The sequence below is a fragment of the Hemiscyllium ocellatum genome, chromosome 2, assembly GCF_020745735.1.
Source record: "Hemiscyllium ocellatum isolate sHemOce1 chromosome 2, sHemOce1.pat.X.cur, whole genome shotgun sequence".
Taxonomy (NCBI): Eukaryota; Metazoa; Chordata; class Chondrichthyes; order Orectolobiformes; family Hemiscylliidae; genus Hemiscyllium; species Hemiscyllium ocellatum.
The window spans coordinates 142,860,506-142,887,032 of NC_083402.1; the positions used below are offsets into that span (position 1 = coordinate 142,860,506).

The 26,527-nt window shown below is 41.7% G+C and overlaps 1 protein-coding gene across 2 annotated transcripts in view; it reads left to right on the forward strand.

Moving 5' to 3' along the window:
- The window catches only part of focad (focadhesin), a 192,733-nt gene that overhangs the window by 121,549 nt on the left and 44,657 nt on the right, over positions 1 to 26,527 (forward strand). For both annotated transcript variants that reach the window (XM_060841002.1, XM_060841010.1), the window contains 6 exons: positions 2,279 to 2,426; positions 7,951 to 8,070; positions 14,841 to 14,963; positions 15,942 to 16,019; positions 18,174 to 18,245; positions 24,391 to 24,493. In XM_060841002.1, coding sequence (XP_060696985.1) covers positions 2,279 to 2,426; positions 7,951 to 8,070; positions 14,841 to 14,963; positions 15,942 to 16,019; positions 18,174 to 18,245; positions 24,391 to 24,493 — 644 coding nt within the window. The remainder of the gene's footprint in view (positions 1 to 2,278; positions 2,427 to 7,950; positions 8,071 to 14,840; positions 14,964 to 15,941; positions 16,020 to 18,173; positions 18,246 to 24,390; positions 24,494 to 26,527) is intronic.

Here is a 26,527-nt window from a genome sequence, read left to right on the forward strand (position 1 = left end):
TCCAGCATCTGCAGTCCTCACTTTCCACTATGGGCAATTTAGCACAGCCAGTCCACTTAACCTGTACATCTTTGGACTGTGAGAGGAAACTGGAGCACCCAGAGGAATAGCAAACAGACATGGGGAGAACGTACAAACCCCACACAGGCAGTCACCTGAGGATGGAATCAAACTCTGGTCCCTGGCGCTGTAAGACAGCAGTGCTAACCACTGTCATTTAGCTCATTTGGTTAAGCTGATGAGAGTTTAGTCCAGAATATAGAGTCATAGCATCATACAGTGCTGAAACAGACCCTCCCGTCCAACTAGTCCATGCTGAACACAATCTCAAACTTACCTAGTCCCACCTGCCTGCTCCTGGCCCATATCCCTCCAAACCTTTCCTATTCATGTACTTATCCAAATGTCTTTTCCACATTGTATTATACCCATGTCCTTAGGAAGTTCATTTCACATGCACACTACTCTCTGCGTAAAATATTTGCTCCTCATGTCTTTTTTAAATCTCTCTCTGCCCACCTAAAGAATGTGTGCTCTCGTCTTGAAATCCAACAATCCTAGGGAAACACACGATCTATTATTCTATCTATAACTCTCATTATTTTATAAACTTCTGTAAGGTCACTTTTCAACCTCCTACACTCCAGTGAAAAAAGTCCCAGTCTTTTAACTCAAACCTTCCATACCCAGCAACATCCTGGTAAATCTCTTCTGAACCCTCACCAGGTTAATGATATCCTTCCTCTAACTGGATGGCCAGAATTAGGCACAGTATTCCAGAAGAGGCCTCACCAATGCCCTGTACAGCCTCAACATGATATCCCAACTCCAATAAGTTTTGAGCAATGAAGACAAACGTATTAAATGCCTTTTTAACCACCCTGTCTAGAAACAACGGTGTAGGTTCAATCCCTGTTCTGGCTGTGATCCATCTTGGAGATCCACCTGACTGCGACAGTGGTCATTGAACTCGGCTACTACTGAGTAGAGAGGTTTCAGATGAAATCATTTGTGCAGCAAATAGGTTTGTTTTTTTACATTTGAGAAAATAATTCAAAAGAGCGCATTCTCCATGATGCATGTTTTGAGCATTGGGTAGAGAATGTCAGCCTACTAGAGGGCTATGGAGATAGGGCTGGAGAACATGACTAGCTAGGTAGCTCTTTCAGGAGCCAGTACAGACATGATGGGTTGAATAGCTTCCTTCTGTACTGATTCCATACAGTCCACCTTGGAGTAGTGCAGGGGTAAGAGATTTCGAAAGGGAATCAGTGACACAATTGAAGCATTCTGTCTCCTCACGTTCCCTTGTATTGACTGCCCTCCTTCGAGCCTCTTGGGGCAACTCTGTTGCCACCAGCGCTGAGTTGCACAGGACATGGTAACCATGACAGAGTCAAGAGTGTGGTGCTGAAAAAGCACAGCAGGTCAGGCAGTATCTGAGGAGCAAGAGAATCAATATTTTGGGCAATAAACCCTTCATCAGGAATTCCTGGTGAAGGGCTTATGCCTGAAACATCAATTCTCCTGCTCCTCAGATACTGTCTGACCTGCTGTGCTTTTCTGGCATGACACTCTCGACACTGATTTCCAGCATCTGCGGTCCTCGCTTTCTCCATGGTGACCATGACAGTGCTACAGATTTAGCCGTGCGTGCCTACTAAGAGTGTTCAAAGTCTTCGCTAACACCCTGGATTAGAGATACTAACAGAATTATGACTGCCACATCATCACCTCAGCATGCCATGTGGACTGGTTTTGAAACCTGTGGGGTTTTACATTCAGAATGTGGACTTCATTTGTTTCAATTTCCAAAGTGTTAGTCTTTACGCTTATTGGACCATTTTCACTGAGCTTAAAACTCCTAGTGCTGATGAGCTCTACCTTACTGACAGAGATTCCTAAGCTTGGAAGCAAAGTAATGACTCCTTCCCATTGTCTAATCAGACTCGCAAGTGTGCCTCCTTCACGTCTTCTGCTGCATTCCCTACATCCAGCTGTGATTTGCAGTGAAAAATTTGTGTAAAATTGCTCAGTTATCACTTCTGTGGCCAGTATTGGCAGTGACTACTTGTCAGTGTAGTAGAGTATATGAAAGAGTTTATTAAGTACAATAATCCCAATTTTAAACTTGCAGCCGACCGATTTCATGAGGTTTTGTTTCACTTTTGAGATGTGAATGCAGAATGCCCAACGTCAGCCTGCAGGGCATGGAGAGGAGAGTCTGTCAGGCTGCAGTGACTGTTATCATGATGCATGTTGTTTTCATTTTTTGCAGTACAGGCTGCATCCTGGGAGTGGGGCTGGTTCTGTCCCTGATGAGCCAAAGCAGCCAAACAGAGAGCCGTGTGCATGTGTCTGTCACTCTTAGTGAACTCTGTCGCAGCTTGGATGAAAGTACATCTCAGAGCAGGGTATACCAAGAGGTAGGACCGGTTTAGAAATAAGCATCTTCACGTATGAATTAAAGAATTGCTTCATAGAATAATTTAAATTTACCATTATGACCAGAATTGGTTAAATCTCTAATAATAGAATCTCTGCAGTGTAGAAACAAGCCATTCAGCCCATCTGTTCTCTGAAGTATATCCCACCCAGACAGCCCCCTACTCTAACTCCGCATTTTTCATGACCAGTCCACCTAGCCTGCATGTCTCTGGAGACCATCGGCAAATCAGCACGGTCAATCCACCTAAACTGCACATGTTTCGACTGTGGGAGGAAGCCCACGCAGACATGGGGAGAATGTACAAACTCCACGCCGTCACCTGAGGGTGGAATCGAACTGGCACTTTGCGGCAGAATTGCTAACCACTGAGGCACTCTGCTGCTAATAAGCAGTAACAGGCCCACAATCCGGATCTGGTCCCGGATAGAGGGGATTTTCCACCATTTCTTGCCAGAAACCATTTTCCAAATGTGATTGACTGTGCTTGCCTGTTTTGCCCCCTTGCCTGCCATTAAGGAGGTGTGTCAGGGAGGTATTCATGGTTGTCCTGTGCCTTTCTAAGACTGCAACAGAGTTATTGGAGGCTGAGTGACGTGTTGAGTCAGGACTTGGTGTGTGCTCAGCGGAGGTCCTAATGCAGGTTAAAGTTGTGAATCCTGCATAGGGTTCTGTAATTTCTACTGTGGTCACCAAATATTTTTCTTGCATTCTTTTCAACTTCTAGATGACCTTAAGGGACACTTTTAGCATCTGCAGAGGACAACTCTGCTTTTGGCACTGCCTTTTGACAGATACCTTGTAAAAGTTCTTTCAGGCATCCAAGTACTGTTCCATTAACTGACTCCCTCAATCCCACAAATTTAAATTAAAACAGATTGTAGTCTGAGACAGCCAGGTACCATGAGGACCACCTCACTGAAGTTTAAGGTGTTCAGTTTTTAACTGAAATGGCACTTCTGTATTACTTTAAGCAACAGCCCCTTTCCCTATTCTCCCAGGTCAGAAATGGAATGATATTGTCTGCTCCGCCCTATCTTTATCTCATTCACACTTTGTCCCATGGCAATGTAATTCATTGACTTGGAACCAGCTCTAACTTGACGTCTCCAGGGCTCTTTATCTTGTCAGATTCAATTTGTATGGTGCCTGTCACCAACTTGCTTTCCAGTCACAGAGAAGTAAAAGTGTGGCAAAGTCAATGGATCATTCTCATCTCTTAGCTTCCTTCTGAATCTCTTACCGTGTTGACCTGGCCACAGATATTCCTGAGTCTAATTTCTGGTATTTATTCCTTGCTACTTCATTGGGGTACCATCAAAACAAAGACTGCAGTGTTTTATGAGCTCCCATGTTCTTAAGGCTGCTAAGGTAAAGTAACAAATCCTATGCCATGCTAACAAATACTTTGCTATCATCATCTGACTCCACAGAAGGATTCTCAAAGGAAAAGGTGTGTAAGATTATTTACAAAGCACGTGAAGTGCATTCTAGAAATTATTTCTAGTAAAAATTGTTTCAGAAAAACCACGATGTTATGCTTGGAAAACTGAGTAAAATGTGGGTGGAAACACCAAAAATTAGAAAGCTTGTGGTTACCAGTGTCAGGGCATTTAATTATTCTGTGGCTGATGGCTGGATTTTAGGCATTCAAGTAGCTAGAAAGACCACTGATGGGGGTTGGGAGGAGCTTGCTATCTTCTGTCTGGCCCTGGGTAAAAAGCTGAGGGTGATTTTTATTTTTGTCCTTGGTTGTTAATTCCATCATCGTTTGGCAACAGAAGTGGATGGGAGAGAGATGTAGGCTGCCTCTCTTGCTTGACGTTCCCTTTAAGGTCTACGCCACACAACCCACCATCATCCCTAATACTTGAAGCATCTTGCAATGGTTTTTCAAAGAGTCTTGGCTGGTTTCCAGAGTTGGAAAGTCTAAATCTACTTTGAATTTCCAAACAAGAACTCACATTTACCATATTCTCTTTGAACTTGTCTCATTTTCCACAAGTAAGAGGTGTGGCCATGTGTACCTGCATGCGCTCCAGTCATGCCTGTCTTATTAGGGGTATTTGGGTATTGCTTGTTCCAGTCCTACTCTGACCCCCCTCCCACAACACTTCCACTGATACATCAATGATGTTATCGATGCTGCTGCCTGCTCTCACCTGAAAATTAATCAATTTTCCTTCCAGTTTTCATATTTCTCTCGCATTCTGGTTTCACCCAGTCCAAAGGTGAGGAGATTAGTTGGATTGGCCATGCTCAGTTGCCCATAGTGTGCAGGGATGTGCAGGCTAGGTGGGCTGGACATGGTAAATGAGGGGCTACAGGGATAGGGTATGGGTGAGTTGCTCTTCAAAGAGTCAGTTTGGACTGGGTGGGTTGAATGGCCTCTTTCCACATTGTAGGGATTCTACGGTTCGTTTTGACTTTCCCATCACTTCCTTGAATTCTCTGTTTCTGGCAATACACTATCCAACAATATCCATGACAAACCCACTGACTCCCACAGTTACCATGCCTATACTTCCTCACACGCTGCTTCCTGTCAACATTTCAGTCCATTTTCCCAGGTTCGCTATCTCCATTGCATCTATTGCAACTATGCTTCTTTCCACAAGGATGCTTCTGACATGTCTTCCTTTTATTCTCAACCAGTTTGTTCTTTTGAGGATGTTTCTATTGCTCCAGTGAAGCTCACTGAAAGCTGAAGAAAAGGCACCTCGCTTTCCACTTGGGAACTTGACAGCCTTCAGGCCTGAGCATTCAGTTTAACAGTTTCAGACCCATGGATACATCTCCATTTGGATAACACCATCTTCCTTCCACTTTTATATCATGTTTGCAAAGGTTTGTTCTCAACAGAAATGACCTATTTTCTTCTACTCGTGCCGGCTATTAACACTGATTCTGCATCGATATCCCTCCAATCCCTTTGCCCTTTGTTGTGGTACCCTTGTCATCTGTTCCACTCTTCCCTCTTTGTTAACAAGATCAAAACTATCATTGTCCAGTGTCTTTCAGTTCCGAAGAAATTATACCTGAGTCGAAATGTTAACTCTCTTTCCGCAGATGCTGCCAGACTTGCTGAGTTTCTCCAGCAGATGGACTTGTCAGATCTCCAGTACCTGCAGTACTGTGCTTTCACTTCATTACAGAGCTATGCTAGTTACTTAACTCGGTACAATGAATCAAGGAAAGCAAACTTGGACATTTAAAACCATTGTTAATCCCTGCAAAATGTCAAGGTTGCAACCCAGTCAGCTAAAGCTTCCCAGCTATTGCCTCAGGGTTGACCTGAAGTGAAAACAAGGATGCAGTAGACCTCTCCGTACCTTGACAGTTGTCCTGCTGGTTGGTACAATCTTGTGCTGTGCAGTGCAGTCCAGATAGCAGAATTGTATGTAAGCGTTTGACATTTGAGTGAGTTGCACACCACAGTCGTTTGTCATATGGTCTGAGAATTCTCCTGGGAGATACCTTTTAGTTTGCCCACCTCGCTCAAATGCAGCAGGTACATGACTGGGATACCAGGCACCAATCTTCAAGAATCGCTTCCTTTGATTGCATGGATGGAGTAGAATCTCTTTGGGTTCTGACGAGATGGAGCTCACAAAAGTGATGTGCATGTGGTCGGCGCACCTACATTATAAGGAAACCTGCAATCCAGCAAAGCTTGGGACTTGATGCACTGTCTTCTCAACAGCCAATAAAATGTCATTTGTTCTCTTTGAGTAGGGAGCTTTAGTGATCTCCCTAATGTAACATGAAATCCTATGAACATGTCTAGCTTCAGCTGAGAAGGAGCCGTGCTTTAAAGTTTGTTGCCATGACCATTTTCAGAGACAACCCTAGCAGTGGAGTCCTTGATTTGTTGTGAGGTTGGAGCTATGACTGCAACATGGAGCACACTCCAGTGGGAGTGCCCTTACTGAAATGCAGAGGTTTCTCATTTTGTTCCTGTCTGAAATTTAGGGAGAAGATTGTTCTCTGGCTGTGTCTGTGTCTGTGTCTGTGTCTGTTCGTTCATGTACAAGTCTTGAAGTCTGCAGACATTCTTTCCCCACATCATTCTCTGTAGGCTGGTAACTTGGAACAAATATAAAAATCAACAAAGACTTGGAGTTAGAAACAGTTAAAAAAAAAACTGAATTACAATTGACTTGTATGAAGTTAAGAGCCTGAAATATTACTGGCCAATGTTCCCTTCTAGTGTAGAATGTGTGTTGAGCTGGATGAAGTTAAGAGAAAGAATTATCTAGAGTAGAGTTCAAGATACACCACTGGTATCAAATGTTGACTTCGCAATAAGTCTGCATACATCTGGCAGTCATTTACTAAGAATGGCCAGACCAAGGTGACACTTGGCATGATTTACACCAAATGTATATCCACACTGTTACTTCCACATTGCTTTCCCTGTTCTATCTTCCACTGAGAGACTTGTGCTGAGAAAGCTTCCCATAATTTAGCTCGGCAAATCCTTCAGATGACTTAATTGCTCATGAACTCTTGTTTCCTTACTGGGCTGCCACCTGCATTACATGTAGTATATGGGAGAGAGTCAGTGATGTCTCCGCTTAAGACGCAGGCCTGACTAGCATCTGTCACCTTGTTCCTTCCTTTCCAACCGGCTGTATACGCTCCAAGACCAAAGCTTGCAACAATTTTCTCTTTACAATCCATCTGAATTTTTCGGTAATCGTGTTATCGGAACACTATGGCTTTCTCTAGCCACTCGCAGCAAGAAATATATAAGCTCAGTATCCATGTTAGAATTGTAATCAGCTATTTCTAATTACCGCTGCTTTTCACCTTGGGCTGGAAACAATCTCTCTGTTTCTGTTTATGACCTGATAGTGATAACCCCTTGCTGTGTTTTAGGAGACACAGGCTGTTTTCATTGTGAATGTAAAATGTTACCATTGTCCCCAGTAGTTTATGTTTGGCACCTCTCTTTCAACCACACTTGTGACCCTCCTTTTGATTTAATAATTGAACAGGTTTGCTGTGACGTAAAACTCTTCAATTAACCTACATTTAAAGATGCAGTTCAAAACCACGATAATCTTATCATCAAAAAGGATAGTTTTAATGCTCAACATCACACAACTCTGACACTTAGAACAATAGGGAATATTCCTTCTTCACTGCCCCTAAGTGTAGGTGCATAGGAATAGGAGCCCAACAATCCTGTTCTACCATATAATGCAGTTATGGCTGATCGAACATTTCAACAGGTTTTATCAACATCTTCGTAGTCCAATACACCAATAGGAACATCGGATCTGATTGCCTGGTCACAGTAATTACTGGGAAGTCTGGGCATAACTTTATCAAGGAACCTTTTTTAAGTTTGATAAATTAATTTAAGCTTAAAAATATGTTGGGCCTTGTAATTCCTTAGGGTGTCCACTGGTTATAAATTTTAATTGTCATTTTCAATTGTCTGTGGGCTGTACGACAATTAATAATGAAAGGAAACTCATGAACGTCATTTCTTTCAGGTATTGGCTTATTCAGTGGCATGTGTGAGTGTTTCTGCTTTCAGTGCTGGGATCATACAAGCTAATGAGGCTGAAGAGATCATGATCAAGCTGCGGACTTTGACGGAACAGAGCCAACAGGTCAGTCATCAGACATCTGTGTTCAAATACTGCCAGTTACAGAGTCATAGAGATGTACAGCATGGAAACAGACCCTTCGGTACAATTCATCCATGCCAACCAGATATCCCAGTCCAATCTTGTCCCATTTGCCAGCACTGGGCCAATATCCCTCTGAACCCTCCCTATTCATATACCCATCCATATGCCTTTTAAACATTGCAATTGTGCCAACCTCCACCACTTCCACTGGCTGCTCATTCAATGTGCACACCACACTGTGTGAAAAAGTTGTCCCTAGGTCCCTTTTATATCTTGCCCCTCTCACCCTAAACCTATGCCCTCTAGTTCTGGACTCCCCGACCCCAGGGAAAAGACTTTGCTTATTTACCCTATCCACGCCCCTCATAATTTTGTAAACCTCTATAAGGTCACCCCTCAGCTTCCAACGCTCGAGGGAAAATGGCACTAGCCTGTTGAGCCTGTCCTTGTAGCTCAAATCCTCCAACCCTGGCAGCATCCTTGTAAATCTTTTCTGAACCCTTTCAAGTTTCACAACATCTTTCCGATAGGAAGGAGACCAGAATTGCACGCAATATTTCAATGAAGAAATGCAACTTAATAGAGAAGTCGTCACACCTTTCAGTGCTGGGCTTAGTCAGTCTCCTGTTGTAACTCCAGGCAGAGCTCAGATGATCCAGTGTCTTCAGAGGAGGGGCGGGGGGGGAGAAAAGAGACAAAATTGAAAGTGTCACTAATGTTACCGTGCTACATGGTAACCTCCACCATAATTGTAATTACCGAGCTCATAGATAAAACCATAGGACAGGAGAAGGCCATTCAGCTCCTCAAGCCTGCTCTGCCATTTCATATGATCATTGCTGATCTCACCATTGCTTCAACCCCCCCCCTCCATTTGTCCCATCTCTCTTTATAGCTAAAACTCCCCATTCCAGGCAACATCCTGGTAAATCATCTTTGAACCTTTCTCCAGTGCAATCACGTCTCTCCTCACAATGTGGATTCCAGAGTTTCACACAGTACTCTCACTGCGTGGCCTAGCAAACCTTTCATACAATTCCCGCATGAAGTCCGTGCTGTTAAACTCTCTCCCTCGACTAACAAAGACTAGGAACCCATATGCCGCCTTAATTACTTTATCAATTTGTGCTGGTGCCTTCAGGAGCCAGTGTATATCCACGCCAGGGTTGTTCTGATCCTCGCTTCCCACAGTCCTACTGTTTATCGTGCATTCCCTTGCCTTTTTTTTTACCCGCTCAAATTTGAACGGATTGAACCATCCTTGCCCCATCTGGCCCAAGTGTGACCAGTCCCACAGCAATGTGGTTGACTCTTGACTGCCCTCTGGGCAATAAATACTGGCCTGAGTAATGATGCTCACATCCCGTGAATGAATTTGCTCCTATAATGTTAAGTCCTCACTTCTGTGGGAGCCAGCTCATCCTGCTTCATGTTTCCAATTTGTGCAAGCTAGGATTTGGAACAAGTATTCACCGTTGATAGCTTGAGCTAGACATTCATGTTGTTCTCTGTGTTTTACCTTAATTGCTGCGTTAGTGCACTGACCAAAAACTTAATGAGATGAGGATTCTTGTCAAGTGTTAAATTGTTTTCTTTCACAGTAGGTGAGCAGCAATTATAATTCTTTAGCTCAGTTAGTACAGTTTGTAGTTGATCAAAATAATGAAGATGCCAGGCTGCCCTGCATCTGTGACTGAGATATGTCACCTCTGGCCACTCTTCCAGCATTTTTGAGCCTGTGTAAAACACGTGGCACGGCGGTAGTGACCCTACCTTTGAGTCAGGAGGTTCGTGTTCCAGTCCCACCTGCTCCAGAGGGATATTGGGATCACAAAACCCCTACAGTGTGGAAAGACCTCATCTAGCCCATTGAGTCTGCCTTACAATGCTGAAAGCAAGACCTGTTAACACACCAGAATGTCTTCTACTGGAAGCGTAACTACTGAGAGTTTCAGTGCAAATCTGAGAATCTCTACAGTGCAGCCCATTGAGTCTACACCAACTCTTCAAAGAGCATTTGACCAAACCCACTCCCCAGCCTATCCCCATAGCCCTGCGTTTCCTATGGCTAACCCCACCTAGCCTGCCCATCCCTGGGCACGACAGACAATTTCCCATGGCCAATCCACCTAACCTGCACATCTTTGCACTGTGGGAGGAAGCCAGAGCACGCCCACGCAGACGTGGGGAGAACGGCACCTGAGGGTAGAATCAAACCTGGGTCCCTGGTGCTATGAGGCAGTAGTGTTAACCACAGAGCCACATCACTGACCGGGTTGTTTAGAAGATGGGTAAACTTGGGTAGCCCTAAGACTGAACTTGCTAACTTGTGAGGCTTTATTTGCTGCACTTTTTCTCTTCTCCTCAAAAGAAATAGGAGCTTTGTTTTTGAACTGTTTCCTTGGTCCAGGAGTTGATCAGAGGGGCTGTTGTTAAACCTAACACAGTATGCCCTCCTTTAAATTAGCTTCCGAAGTTCAATCAGAACAATGTTCCATCACCCTGAGATGTGAAAGTTTGTTGTTAGATCCTGGCATGACATGACTCCTCTATTGTCAGATTGGTCTGGTTCAGAATAGCTTTGTCTGACTTAAATTTGTATTCTGCAAATGCATGTAACCTGTGGCTTCCTTCTTTAAACCCAGCGCTTTCTTTTCATTTCTTCTAAATGCTTTTAGTGGGAAAACTGGTCAAAAAAATCTGGAAAGCTGACAGTCTTTGCGGAATTCAATTGAAGTCTTTTGTCTATTTTCTCATTAGTCAATGTATTAATTTGTGAAGTAGCATAAAGCTGATGTGTCTTCAAGTTCATCTGCCAAAAGGTTTCTCTGTGCAGCTAGTTCAGCTTTTGCTTTTGATGCAGAATCATGATTGTGGGACTTGAACTCCCAGTGCAGGTTCACACTCTGTGTCCTTTGCTTCCTTGATGGTGATGCCATATTTTGCAGTGAAACATTAAAGACTTTTTGGGTCAGTTCAGATAGTCAGATATTGGGAAAAGGACAGATGTCTTTTCTAAAGTTTCTGCCCTGTGCAATTGTACCAAAAGTTAATGGGTTCTCCTCATCTCCTGAGAGTTGCTATGCACAATTAACTGCTACAATATTAATAAAATAATTCATAATTATGAAAAATTGAGACGATCTGAGAATCGTTTGAACACTAAAAATGGAAGTTCTTCATATTGGTACAAGACCTTGGTAAGGCCACGTTTGGAGTACTGCATACAAATCTGTATGCCCTGCTTTAGGAAGGGCATTACTAAATTGGAAAGGATGCAGAGAGGATTAACAATGATTTTGCTGGGACTAGAGGGTTTGAGTTATAAGGAGAGGCCGGATAGGCTGGGACTTTTTTCCCTGGAATGTAGGAGGATGAGGTTAACTTTCAGAGGTTTTTAAAATCATGAGAGGAAAAAAGGTAAGGTCTTTTCCCCAGGGTAGGGAGTCCAAAACTAGAGGGCATAGGTTTAAGGTGAGAGGGGAAAGACTTAAAAGGGACCTAAGGGGAAACTTTTTCTCAGAGGGTGGTGCATGTAAGGAATGAATTGCCAGAGGGAGTAGTGAAGGCTGGTACAATTAAAATATTTAAAAGGCATTTGGATATGTATATGAATAGGACGGGTTCAGAGCGATATGGACCAAATGCTGGCAAATGCCACAAGACTAATTTAGGATAGCTGGTTAGCATGGATGAGTTGGACTGAAGGGTCTGTTTCTGTGCTGTACGTCTCTGTGACTCGAACAGGCAATAACACTGAATGCTGCTATTAATAGAGATCACTTGATAATAATCAGGAGAAAGAACACTGACCTCTCCTCCTGTACCCTGGCTGAATGATACTGTGAGTGATGACACCACCGCTCCCATTCCTGCCGCGGTTAACCCATGCAACACAAAATGGGACTTCTCTGACCATTATTGCTTAACTGTACAACAGGGCTTCATTAAGACCCGCAATAGCTCGAACTATTATCAGATGCTTTTCCTGGTGTGGTAACATGATTGCAGAAACACATTTAAATTCATGTAAGGACCGATATTTTTAATTTTCTGGATTTTTGATTGTGGGCTGAAATGGGAAAAAGTTCGGAAAAATTGATTGTGCAAAGGATTGCTGCACGTCTGGTCAATTTAATTGACACTCATTGTAAGTGCTCTTTACATTATTTATTTATTCAAGGTGGGGGTTTGGGGGAGAATTAAAATTGACAGGCTGGAGCTAGGGGAGGGGTGGGAGGCGCTGTGTATGAAGAGAGATTTGGGCAGCAACAAGTTGCTGATTGGTCTGTGGACTGATGTGTGTTATCAATGACAAAGGCCTTTTGCTTGCTAACTACGTGATTGGCTGCAAGGAACTGAGCAGCTTCCGGGTGTGAAGCATCAGCCAGAAGCCATCGGATCTTCAGAAAGGAAGAAACTGTCCTTTTTCCTTCCGTTTAAAAGAAAAATGCCCCCACCTCAAGAAAGCTGGTTTATTTCCCCGTTGGTATAAGTTGTGGCTTTTAACAATAAGTCAGAGACTTTATCAAGAATCACACAAGGTGCAGAAAGGGCCCTTTTGGCCTGTAAAGCCATCACCGGCTCATTTAAATGAGCATCTATACTGAGTGTGACCTGTCACCCATTTTCACACAATTGTATTGTCTTTCCTTTGAGTTTGATGTTAGATGTGTGAGCCAGTTATTTTGTGCCTTCTGTCAGGAAGTGAAAATACCTGGAGCAGGAAGATCAGGGTGCTTAGACAGACCGAAGCAAATAAGGTTATGGCTGCACAGGAGATGCACAAAGCAAGATCAATATTATTTGAAGTTAGAGTTTCATTCAGCAGTCTAATGACAGTGGGGAAGACGTTGTTCTTGAGCCTGTTGGTGAGTGTGTTCAAGATGTTGGAGGAGAGCATTACCAGGGTGATTATTAGCAGTCTTTCCATGGCAACAAGATGTATAAATGGACTCCGTGGATGGGAGATTGGCTTCCGTGATGGTCTGGGCTGTGTTCACAGCTTTCTGTAGTTTCTTACTGTCCTGGGCAGAGCAGTTGTTGTACCAGGCCATTATGAAACCGGACAGTATGCTTTCTATTCTTTTTGTTTGTGTGTGTGCCTGTTTGTGTGTGTAAGTGGGGTTTATAAAAGTGAATCGAGTTTTAACTGGTCAGTAGTTTATTATTGTTTAGCTGTAGCTAGAATCTGTTTATTTGTAATAAATAGCAGTCTCGTTAAGTATGCAGACCTGATCCATGCTTTCTATCAATGTGTGCCTGAAAGACAGATAAATTGGGGAATTTTGTAAACTCGGGATAAAATGTTTAACTTCCGTGACAAATCCAGGAATAGTGTTCTGAAAAAGGGTAATTGAATCTGAAATATTAGCTCTGCTTTCGCACCGCAGATGCTGGCCTGACCTGCTGAGTTTGTCCAGCAATTTCTGTTTTTGTTTCTGATTTCCAGCATCCACAGTTCTTTGAATTTTTTTTGATCATGGATTAGCAGGGCTTTTTCCCAGGTGAGTAAACCTGAAGACATAAGGCCTAAAATAAAAATTAAATAAAGGAAAGAACTGTAAGTACTGAAGATCTGAAACATGAGCAGAAATTGCTGGAAAAAGTCAGCAGGTATTGAAAGAGAAACAGCATTAATGTTTCAAGTTCTCTTCATCAGGAAGTAAAAGTTAAGTTTGGACGATATGCTCTTGTCGGATAACTCCTGTTCTTGATTCACTTGGTATTGTAAAACTGTTTCAGATCATTTTTAGCTTTCTTCCAGAAGTTCTTGCCCACAAAAGAAATAGATTCAACTTGTTATGGCAGCATATATCTTTAAAACTGAACTGTTATTAACACCAGACGACATCACTATTTGCACTTGAAAGTGTGCAGGCCAGCTAGGGTCAACAATACGTTGTGTAGGTTGACATTGTAGCAATAATCACTATTATCCCCTTGACTTTGCCAGATGACTTTGAGTAGTGAATAATGATGCAACTTCATTTGTTAATGCTTCTTGTATAGGAAATAAAATAAAGAGCTTTCTAAATGGGATGTGGAACCAGCTATAGTCCCAGCCTTACCAATATTAGATAAATCCCAGCCTTACCAATATTCTTCAAACACAAAATTTCCCAAGATTTAAATTTCCATTGGCTGGTTTGCGATGCACAGTGACACCAACTGCTTGGGTACAATTCCCGCACTAGTTGAGGTTCCCTCGAAGGTCCCATCGTCCCCTCACCTCCAGCGTGCTGACCGTCAGGTTAAAGCATTACCAATTGTTTCTCTCATGGGAGAACAGCCCTATTGACCAGCAGGACTGTGATATCTTTACCTTTTCCATCTTCAGTGTGCATTAACATTGAAGTTCAAATCATCTTTGTAGACGTACGTTGAATGTATGTATGTTCAGTTAACCGGTTGCAATGTCAAATCAGTGGATTACTCCCAAGCTTATGGAAGTGTAGGAATCAAATGCAGATCAGAAGATAATGATGCTGATAGCTTGTGGGTCTGCAGACTTTTGAATTCTTTGTTATATTTCTTTAATTGGGTCACGTCAACAAAAAGATACATGCACTGATGCATGTCTCCTTGGAGATAGTCCTGATGAAAGGTCCTGACCTGAAACGTTGACTCCCCTGTTCACCCAATGCTGCTTGACCTGATGTGCTTTTTCCAGCTCCCCTCTTCATCTACTGTGATGCATGTCTATGCTACTTTGCATATTAATGTTCTAAATTTTCTTTCAATCTCAGACTGCAGGTTTTGCCATGGCTCTGGGAAACATAGTTCACGGCTTGGCTGCCTGTGGACATGGCAAGGCCGAAGACCTTAGCAATCGACTACTTCCTGCTTGGCTGAAGATACTCCTAGCTGAGGTGGGATGATGTGGACAATGTTGATCTGCAATTGAGTGATTTGATGCTAGTTTTATCTCTGTTAGTAAATTTCCAAAACTTTGCAGATCAAAACAAATTGAACGATAGTCGACAGTTAAGAGGATAGTATTATAGATGCAATTTATGTATGTTAGTTGGAAGAATGTGGGGTAACCTATGGTAAATGGTACAATTTTAAAGGGGATGCAAGAAGTGTGAGACCTGAGGATTGTATAAGAACAGGAGTAGGCCATTCAGCCCTTCAGGCCTGTCATCCATTATGATCATGGCAGAACATGTAACTCAGTCCCCTGTTCCTACTTTTCCCCATGTACTTGGATCCACTTTTTTAAAACTTGAGGATACAATCAGGATTGTAGGACACGTACACAAAAATGTTAAAGTAAGTTTGTGTTGGCCCATTATATGTCGTCCTTTTAATATTGCCAGGATATTCCATGGCATTGCTCAAGATGTGCTGTTTTATCTCTCATAATATTCAGAGTACTATCAGAGCTACTGACTGATGACAATTGAATAAAGGATTTTTATTAGCATATTCTACTGACTTACTGTTAGTGTGTGCAGTTTTATCTCTTCCAATGATCTAGAAATAACTGCAGTCAAAAACTAGAACATTTCCAATATAAAATGATTTGATGAACTCTCGTTAGACAAACTCTGTCTTTAAATACAGAGATATCTTCTTTTTTTGCATAGTTCTGATATATATGCTCCCATAGAGAGTGTCTTTTACAGCACATTATCTGATGTTAATAGCGTAGTGACCATATGATGACTTATAAAAGTTAAAGACCTCGAATGTCCAATGTAAGTACAATACTTAAAGATAATCTACCCATTATGTTCTAAAGCCAGTTATCTTTCTAGATTGATATCTTTGTTTTGCTGTGTGTCTCTACGGTAATTATCAAAACACCTTATCTTATTCTTCTTGTTTCTTTATGTCTCTCAAAGGGTTGCCCGACAATGCATCGATTAGCTGCAGTAAATGGTCTTGTTGCTTTGGTGGGATCTGAAAGCTCCCTAACACAGGTACACTATCCAAAATCGTTTACTAGTGCAAAAAGTATTTGAAACTGACAATTCAGAAGCCTAGAGAAGATAATTAAGTGAAACCATTCTGTTAGTTTGTTGTAGGTAAAAACAGAATTTATTTAGTTAATGCTGATGCAGAGTGAATACATGTCTCCAATTTTTTTTGTTGTGCTTGAGGGACCTTTTAAGTGTACTAATGAGCAATCTTTACATGGAGTTTAGTCAGATCAGCAGAGGGGAGACACAGAAATTTAGCATTGGAACCATTTCATAAATAAGGCAGAAGAAAGGGAATAAAACAAAGAAACTGCAAAATGTAAAAATCAGAAAAATCACAAATTGCAAAAGAAACTCAGGAAAGCAGAGTTAACATTTCGAGTCCAGTTCTGAAGAAGGGTCACTAGATTTGAAAAGTTAACTCTATTTCTCAGCACACATGCTACCAGACCTGCTGAGTTTCTCCAGCTATTTCTGCTTTTGTTTCAAAAGGAAGATTCCTGTAGGTTCAGTCTCCACGTTAATGGGGTGAATAAGCATTATAAGTATCCACTTGTGAAGCACAAAGAAATTTCATTATCTGGCCAAGAGAACTCGCGTGTTGTACCTGCAAATGTTAAGTTGGATTCGATTCCTATTTTGGACCTGGCAGAACTTTGGGGAGACTGAGGTGGCAGTGATTGGTAGCAGGGAATTCCATAATTAAGGTTAAAATAGCAATTCTTATATCCAACTGCCTGCTCTATAAAATTGCTCCAAAGATAAAAAGTATTAAACAACCTCTTTGTCTGTTCTCTGAAAATTTTATAGGATAGAGTATACTCTGGGTGCATTGTGTACTTTATATGGACTTGAGTAGTTCATATTCTGTCAAGTTCCATTGTATGGTTGGGCAAAGCTAAAGAATGGTACAGCAGCAATTTAGAATGTCCCTGTCCCTTCACCATCACGTCACTGTTGACTTTCTGAGCAATAATGGTCCCATTACCTTATTCATAACAGTGACCCCCTCCCAGGGCAGTTTTAAGAGTCTCCTAAGATCTCCTTCGTACCCAGGAAAACGTAAGCATGTAACCAGTTTATCAAGCATTAGTTTCCACTGCTGGGGTTGGTTTGGTCAGTACTGGCTGAGTTCAGAATTGAAGGCCCCTCCCTGACAACTTTGAACGTGGTGACCCTTCGGGTTAACCTTTCCACCAGTTGTCTCTCTCTAATGAGAGAGCAGCGATTGGTCTTAAACTATGGCGTCTGTCACTTCACAAAGATCATTAAGTAGCTGATAACCCTCCATTTAATGGCTAACTGGGACCAAGCAATATTGGATAACACATAGTGCCTTTATATAAAGGCTAGAAAATTGTTTAATCAGACAAGCATTGAGAGTTTATTAAAAGTTTGACTTGAGACTGCATTCAGTCTTTAATCCTGTTACTCAGGGCAGTACCTTTCAGGGGGTGTTGAGATCAGCACTGCAGTGTGCCTACCGCCTTCACATTTGCCATCTTAGTTTTAACTCCATGACTTTGAGTTCGTGTTAGTGGGGGTGAAATTGGAACTGTATGGATACAGCACTTGATAGGTGTAAACACCGAAATGTGCAATGGACATAGCAGCCTCACATTTGAAGAATGGGTAGCATTTATGTAAACTCTTTCCTTCCTTATTATCGTCGAATTAATGTAATGTCAGCTGAAGAAAATTGAATCAATGTAGATCTGTTACATTTTAATAAATATGGATTAAGAGAGCGAATGACACTTTCAGACTTAAATATCATAGAAAAAGGCAGAGCAGATCAGATTTATTTTTGGCAGATTTTGCAAAGCTGTATCTTGAGTACAAAAGAAATGTTTATTGAAATGTGAAGCAATCTGTTAATGATCCATATTTTTTCCAATACCCATTTTAACTGGCATGATCTGTTTGTGCAGGGTCAGATGTAATGGCTGGTTCACTCATTTTTGGATTTGAATGCAGTAAACAAAAATAGCTTTTTGAACATAAAGCTAAAATTCCTTTGAAAACTAACAGATCTAGTTTGTGAAACATAATCGAATGCAAAGAGTCGGTATTCATTTGTCAAACTTTTGCAAATCTCAGTTGATTGACTGAATTGAACGCCATCTAACCATCTGCTGTTGACTCATTGTCTAGCTGAAGTCAGAAACAATCCAGTCATCCCAATTTCAATCGAAAATGAATGAAGTCATAAGAGCAATGACTCAGGTAAATTTCAAATACCTGTTAATGTATCGTGTCAATATTAAGCAGGTCTGAGGAGTAAGTTATCCCTGAATCAGAGTTTCTCTTTGTCTTTGAATTCCCTTTCTTCACTCTCCTGCTGAGCTGTGCAGCTTTGTTATGATGCTGTCTGTCTGTGAACACAACTCTGCACAGGAGGTGGAAACTTACTCTTCAATGTACTAGCAAACTAAAATTATTTCTTCTGCTCATACTCAAGTATAACATGCTGGTTCTTGAAACAGTTTTTCTTGCTATTGCAATAATTTTTGTGCTACTCCTTTAATATTGATAAACTCTATGAATCCACTGTTGAGCCTGGGTTACCCGGAAAGCTCATACCCAGCAATATTAATATCTCATTAATTCATTTAGCCTTTCATTTACTGCTGTGTGCAGGATCTTATTTAACCATTGCTAAATTTACACAGTTTGAAAGCCAACATGCTGTGTAACCAGGATGATTTCATTCTTGACCGTCCAAAAGAGTTCTCGTAGTAAATAGGAGGTCAACAAGATACTAAGCAGCGAGCATTATTTTACTGATGTGATTGGGTTCTCTTTTGCAATTTCTAGCAACTTTGGCTGATAATAGAGCAATTGCCCTTTTAGTTGATCTTTCATCACAAAATTCTCCACCAGTATCTTTTAACTCTTTTCACAATCATGGAGTTCAGGCATCATTGGCAAGGCCATAATTCGGCCATAATTGGGTTGATTTGCTCAATCACTTCAGAAGTCAGTTTGGAGTCAAACACATGGCTCTTGGTCTGGAGTTGGCTCTGGCTCGAAACATCGAATTTCCTGTTCCTTGGATGCTGCCTGACCTGCTGGGCTTTAACCAGCAACACATTTTCAGCGCTGATCTCCAGCATCTGCAGACCTCACTTTTTACTGGAGTTACATAAGCCAGACCAGGTTAGGACTGCACTTAAGGGCATTAATGAAGCAGCAATAGTTTTGTGGTCACTATTACTAAGATTCGCTTTTAATTTCAGATTTACTGATTGAATTCAAATTGCTTCTTCTACCATGGTGAGATTTGACCCGCTGTCCCTAAAGCATCCCGATGTTGTGGAAATTGAGTCTGCAGCAACCCTTCTAAGAGCATGGCACCCTTTCCCCATAACCCCACCTTTCCCATATTAACCCAGCTAGCCTGCACTTCCCTGGACACTACAGGGCACTTTAACATGGCCAATCCGCTCAATCTGCACATCTTTGGACAGTGGATGGAAACCCACGCAGGCACTGGGGAATGTGCAAACGCCACACAGATGATCTGGATAGCGGGAATTGGACCTGAGTCCCTGGCACTGTGAGCCAGCCATGCTAACCACTGAGCCACTGTGCCGCCCATCAGTCTGGGCACTCTAGATTACCAGTGAAAAACATTCCCACCACACTGCCACCTCCATTCTTATCTTCAGTAATCCTTCCAGAAACCTGCAGAGGACTAATTCCAGTGATGTTACTGTTTTAAAACTAATACAAAGCCTTAACTTTTTAAAAAAGGTTTTATGAGTGAGCCGGTGCCAACTATTCAACATAGCATTGTTTGCCATCGAAGAGCTCACTATATAGAAGTCAATAGACTGTTGTCCAAGTTGAAAGCTGTGCACCGTTGAGTTTAGTAGGGATTGCCACTCTTTCATTGGCCTCGTGAGTGTAGACAGGAGTGTGTGCACAGGCAATCCTGAGAGATCATTTGGATTCAGACAGACAGATTATTATTGAAGAAGGTTCTGTCAGTGATGAGAGAGTGAAGTCAGTGAAGAAATTTGCTGAGATTATTTACCATTTTCTATTATTAGCTTAAGACAAGCTCCACTTTATTGCGACAAATGAGCATTCTTCCCCTGATTTTCAGAATGGCAAATTAGTACATGTTAGCGCTATTTAATCTAGCAAGCAGTTGAATAATTTGTGCTTGTTCCATTTGGGTTAATGTCGATGTGCACTTAAGCTAGTAGCATTGAAGATAAAACCAGGAGGAGGCCATTTGACCCTTCAAGCCTGCTCCACTATTCAATATGGCCATTGCTGATACCCTCAATACCCTAATCCTGCCCTTCCCCATATTCCTTGATCCCTTCAGTTGCAAGAGTTATATAGAGTCATAGAGCTGTACAGCTTAGAAATAGACCCTTGGGTCCAACTCGTCCATGTCAACCAGATATCCTAAATTAATCTAATCCCATTTAGCCCATATCCATCTAATTCCTATTCATGTACCTATTTGGATGCCTTTTAAATATTGTAATTGTACCAACCTCCACCACTTCCTCTGGCAGCTCATTCCATTCGTGCACCATCCTCTGCATGAAAGAGTTGCCCCTTAGGTCCCTTTTAAATCTTTCACTTGAAAACATATAATGTTTTGGCCTCAACCACTTTCTGGGGTCGTGATTTCAATAGACTCACCACTCTGAGTGAAGAAATTTGTCATACCACTCTTAAAAGGCATTTATACTTAACGTTTGATTTCTGTTTATTTTTCATGCCACCTTAATTCCTTTTAGGATAAGTTGCAATGCAAGTTTTGTATGTGTGCTTCCAAATATTTCAAATGATTTGTCCATTATTGAGCCCATATTAGAGACTGGCAATCAACTTTGGTTGACTTTGATTAAATTATATTTTAGCAATAACCTGATTGTTGAATAATTAGTCTTCCAATGGTTAGTGCAATATAGAACTTGTACATTTACTTTGCCATATTTTTCAAAAGCTGTCAAATGATAAAAATTAACATCTATGGAAAAACTTTAAGGTTTTGTCGACGCAAATATGGCGATCTTCATTTGCCTGAAGTTGAAAAATCTCAGGAATATGTTGCTGAAATAAATAGCCAAGCTTATTGCATATCTGACCTGTTGCATTTTTAGATCTGATCTGTGCATGGATGTTCTGAAATGTGTCAACAAGCAGTAAGACATCACATGCAGTCAAGGGAAGAACATCAATGTATTTATTAACCAATCATACATTAAAGTGCTTTTAAAAATGAAATTAACTTTTAAAATGTTTGTGGAGTCCATGATGTTCATTTGTTTGTTGCAGAAATTCACATAAATTTGGTTTAAATTTCTGTTGATAACATTGTACGTACAGAATAATTTATAGTTATCCATGTCACAAATTTCAGTCTGAACTGGTGTTTAATTGAGTCTAATCTCTTCCCTAGTAGAGCATTGAGATATTTCTCTTATAAGTAGTTTTGTTGATCTGGTATATGTACTAACAGGGATATTGGCATAATCCTGAATGTGGAAGGCTGGGTTTTGTCCTCTGGAGAATAGTGGTCATCAGTATGAAGTGCCCACTTTTAATTTAGTCAAAATCTAAGCAAATAAATAAAGATGAGCAAAAAGGGATGAGAATAGACTCTGTGTTGTACAAAATACCTTGATGTCAAATAAAATTCTGCTGTAAGTTATTTGAAATGATATCAATTTCATACAAATTGCATGTGTAACAGTTAATTAGTGTGATATGTTCGGAGCATGGTATTGTCATGTTAGCATGGAGTAACTGTGAAATCAAATCTCCCATCACACCTCACTTCCTTCTCTTGCATTCGTTAGGATGTTTGCAGACATGTGACTTGTGGTGCCTGAATACTATGCCTCTCTATAGCATCCGTAACACTAGTAATTAATAAGTTGTAACTTCACCACCAAACGTGAAGTATAGAGGTTGGAAGCTAAAGTGGGAGAAAAAAAATATTTTCTTTTTAAGTCACAGAGATGTGGAGATGTACAGCATGGAAACAGACCCTTTGGTCCAACACGTCCATGCCGAGCAGATATCCCAGCCCAATCTAGTCCCATTTGCTACACTTGGCCCATATCCCTCTAAACCCTTCCTATTCATATGCCCATCCAGATGCCTCTTAAATGTTGCAATTGTACCAGCCTTCACCATTTCCTCTGGCAGTTCATTCCAAACACACACCACCCACTGTGTGAAACAGTTGCCCCTTAGGTCCCTTTTATATCTTACCCCTCTCAACCTAAACCTATGCCCTGTAGTTCTGGGCTTCCCTACCCCAGGGAAAAAGACTTTGTCTATTTACCCTATCCATGACCCTCATGATTTTATAAACCTCTATGATGTCACCCCTCACTCAGCCTCCAACGCTCCAGGGAAAACAGCCCCACAGCCTATTCACCCTCTCCCTATACTTCAAAACCTCCAACCCTGGCAATATCCTTATAAACCTTTTCTGAACCCTTTCAAGTTTCACAGCATCCTTCTGATAGGAAGGAGACCAGAATTGCATGCAACATTCTGTACAGCCACAAAACATTCCAAATGCTGCCTTCACTATACTGTCAACCTGCGACTCTACTTTCAAAGAGTTATGAACCTGCCCTCATCAATCCTCTTTGTTACTTCTTCAAAAACCTCAATCAAGTTTGTGAGACATGATTTCCCATGCATAAAGCCACGTTGACTATCCCTAATCAGTCCTTGCCTTTCCAAATACATGTACATCCTGTCCCTCAGGATTCCCTCCAACTTTCCCACTACTGATGTCAGGCTCACTGATCTGTAGTTCCCTGGCTTGTCATTACCACCTTTCTTAAATAGTGGCACCATGTTAGCCACCCTCCAGTCTTGGTGCACCTCACCTGTGACTATCAATGATACAAATATCTCATCAAGGGGCCCAGCAATCACTTCCCTAGCTTCCCACAGAGGTCTAGGTTACACCTGATCAAGTCCTTTTGTGTGTTTCAAGGCATCCAGCACTTCCTCCTCTGTAATATGGACATTTTTCAGGATGTCACCATTTCTTTCCCCACATTGTATATCTTCCATGTCCTTCTCCACAATAAATACTGATGCAATTTAGTATCATTTAGTATCTCCCCCATCTCCTAAAGCTCCACACAAAGGCAGCCTTGCTGGTCTTTGAGGGGCCCTATTCACTCCCTAGTTACTGTTTTGTCCTTAATGTATTTGTAAAAACCCTTTGGATTCTCCTTAACTCTATTCAGCAAAGCTATCTCATGTCCCCATTTTGCCCTCCTGATTTCCCTCGTAAGTATACTCCTACTTCCCTTAAACTCCTCTAAGGATTCATTCAATCTATCCTGTCTATACCTGACATATGCTTCCTTCTTTTTCTTAATCAAACCCTCAATTTCTTTAGTCATCCAGCATTCCCTATACCTACCAGCCTTCCCTCTCACCCTGATAGGAATATACTTCCTCTGGACTCTCATTATCTCATTTCTGAAGGCTTCCCATTTTCCAGCTGTCTCTTTCCTGAGAACATGTGCCCCCTATCAGCTTTCGAAATAACAATACCATCAAAATTGGCCTTCCTCCAATTTAGAACTTCAGCTTTTAGATCTGGTCTATCCTTTCCATCACTATTTTAAATCTAATAGAATTATGGTCACTGGCTCCAAAGTACTCCCCCAATGACACTCAGTCACCTGCCCTGCCTTATTTTCCAAGAGTAGGTCAAGTTTTGCACCTTCTCTAGTAGGTACATCCACATACTGACTCAGAAAATGTTCTTATACAAACTTAACAAATTCCTCTCCACCTAAACCCTTAACACTATGGCAGTCCCAGTCTGTGTTTGGAAAGTTAAAATCCCTTACCATAACCACCTTATTATTCTTATGGATAACTGAAATCTCTTTCCAGATTTGTTTCTCAATTTCCCTCTGACTATTAGGAGGTCTATAATACAATCCCAATAAGGTGATCATCCCTTTCTTATTTCTCAGTTCCACCCAAATAACCTCCCTGGATGTATTTCCAGGGATATCCTCCCTAAGTACAGCTGTAATGTTATCCCTTATTAAAAGTGCCAGTCCCCCTCCTCTCTTGCCTCCCTTTCTATCCTTCCTGTAGCATTTGTATCCTGGAACATTCAGCTGCCAGTCCTGCCCATCCCTGAGCCATGTTTCTGTAATTGTTGTGATATCCCAGTCCCATGTTCCCAACCATGCCCTGAGTTCATCTGCCTTCCCTGTTAGGCCCCTTGCGTCTGCAGAATATTTTTGAAAATATGCGTAAATTAAATTGTTTTGGGCATTACACTTGCTCAGTTTTGACTGTGTTTCTTTTTGTATTTACCTACCTGTGGTTTATTGCTCTCTCATAGACAATTAGTTTCTCTGGAGTAATTGGACTCCAATCAAATGCTGCCTATGCTTTAGGACATCTACATCTGACCAACATGTCATCCAGTCAGAGCCGGACATCAGGTTAGTAATACCAGTGCAAACCTTATTGATTGCCGTGTAAATTTAGCAACACTGCAAATATTTCACGTTCCCATTTCTGTCGTGAATACTTCAACAGCAAGAACATTCATTTATGTAACTTCCTATAAGAGCAAAAAACATACCCAAGCACTTCACCAGGGTGATGTTTCAAACACCTACAAAGAGAGGTGAGCAAAGGTATCAAAAGCTCAATCTGTGAGTTATGAGTTTGGTTTAGAAGAGCATCTTCCAGGCAGAGAGGCAGCCAGAAGGAAATAGAGGGCTGGGGTCCTAGGCAGTTGAAAATGCAACTGCCAGTGATATGGAAAAGACCAGAACTGGAGGAGTGCAGACATCTTGGAGGGCTGGAGGAGATTATCGACATGAGGAGGCAGGAGGTTATTAAGGTGTTTGAAGCCAAAGGTGAAAACGATCACCATCCCAAAATAGGATGAATTCTATAAATTTAACTTCCTCTGTGAGTGTGGTTCTTCACTATGTAAAGAAACTTGTGTCTGCAGGACATGGTATACTCTCAAAATCTTTGACGATCCTTTGAGGTAGGAACACAAAGCCTTGAGGGGTAGTTTTGAGAGTGCCTTTGAAGAAAGATACCTTCCCATCCGTGGCAGCTCCAGCAACGTTCCGGGGCAGGCAGGCTTGGAACCAGATACCCAGAGAGAGACACACCCGAGGCATTTATCATAAGCTGCACCTGAGAGTGTGGAAACACGTGGTGAGCTCCAGAATAGACAGTGAATTTCTGTTTGTTTATATCGGAGGTTCATCATTGCTGCCATTTGACATTGTTTCCTTTCTGTGGTAAGCACTACAGGGTGTTTTTGACCAACAGAAAGTTGGGTCACAATGAGTTTGAGTCATTGGAGACAGAACTTGTACCAGAAGACCACCGCAGCTCTCTTGAAATAAACCCGTAGAATTATTTTTATTCTCACCTGCAAGGAGAGGAAGATTTTTTGTGTAACATCTTGCCTAAAACAAGACACCTCTGAGTGCAACTGTAGTCAGGCTGTGGTCCCATCTAATTAGATTTTGTTAGTTGCCATCATGAACAATTAACAGCACCAGGATTTATAATAAATCTTGTGGCAGTTCATTCTGATAGTGTAACACCTTGTTGTACTTTGCCTGTGAGTGAGTGAGTTCCATGATTCTGCAAAGGTAGAACTCCTCACCTTGCTGTGCCTTCAGAGGGGACGTTCGGCTGACAAGTGACCTGACAAAGATGGAGTGAAAATGGAGAACAAATCATTCCACTTAGTCTTGGACGTCCTTTAGTGACTCAATACTGAGCATAATTGGCAAAGGACTGATAATAATGAAAAAATAAAGGTTGTATTTATTTCTGAGCTTACTTGAGAACAAGAGTATTGCAACATAGAGGGCAGCTCAGTGGTGAGCACTGCTGCCCCACAGCTCCAGGGATGGGGTTACGTTCCACCCTTGGGTGTGTGTATGGATCCTGCACGTTATTCTCATGTCTGGTTGGGTTTCTTCCAAGTGCTCTGGTTTCCTCCCACAGTCCAACAATGTGTAGATTAGGTGGATTGGCCATGCTACATTGCCCATGGTGTCTAGGAATGTGCAGACTAGATGGATTAGTCTGGGAAATGCAGAGATACAGGGATAGGATGGATTCAGGTTGGATGCTGTTTGGAGGGTCGTTGTGCACTCGATGGACTGAATGGCCTCTTTCAGCACTGTCGGGATTCTCTGATATTGTTCTGTCTTGCCGTTCCCTACAAATTGAATTACTAACCTTCATTGTCCTGTCAAAGTGCAAGTGGGAAGGTGTTGCAAGGGGCTAAAATTGTTGAGTCAACACTGACCATTGTACCTGATTCAACAATGTCTTCAATACAGATGTGTACATTAGCTCCTGCTTTGCTGTTTAATTGGGAAATCCTTTTGTCTGTGGTGGAATGGTGTGTGATGTGGTAGTTGGGCATGCAGCAAGACAGCCAAGAATTTGACAAGAAGAGAGAAACTTAAAGAGAACAGTTCATCAGAACT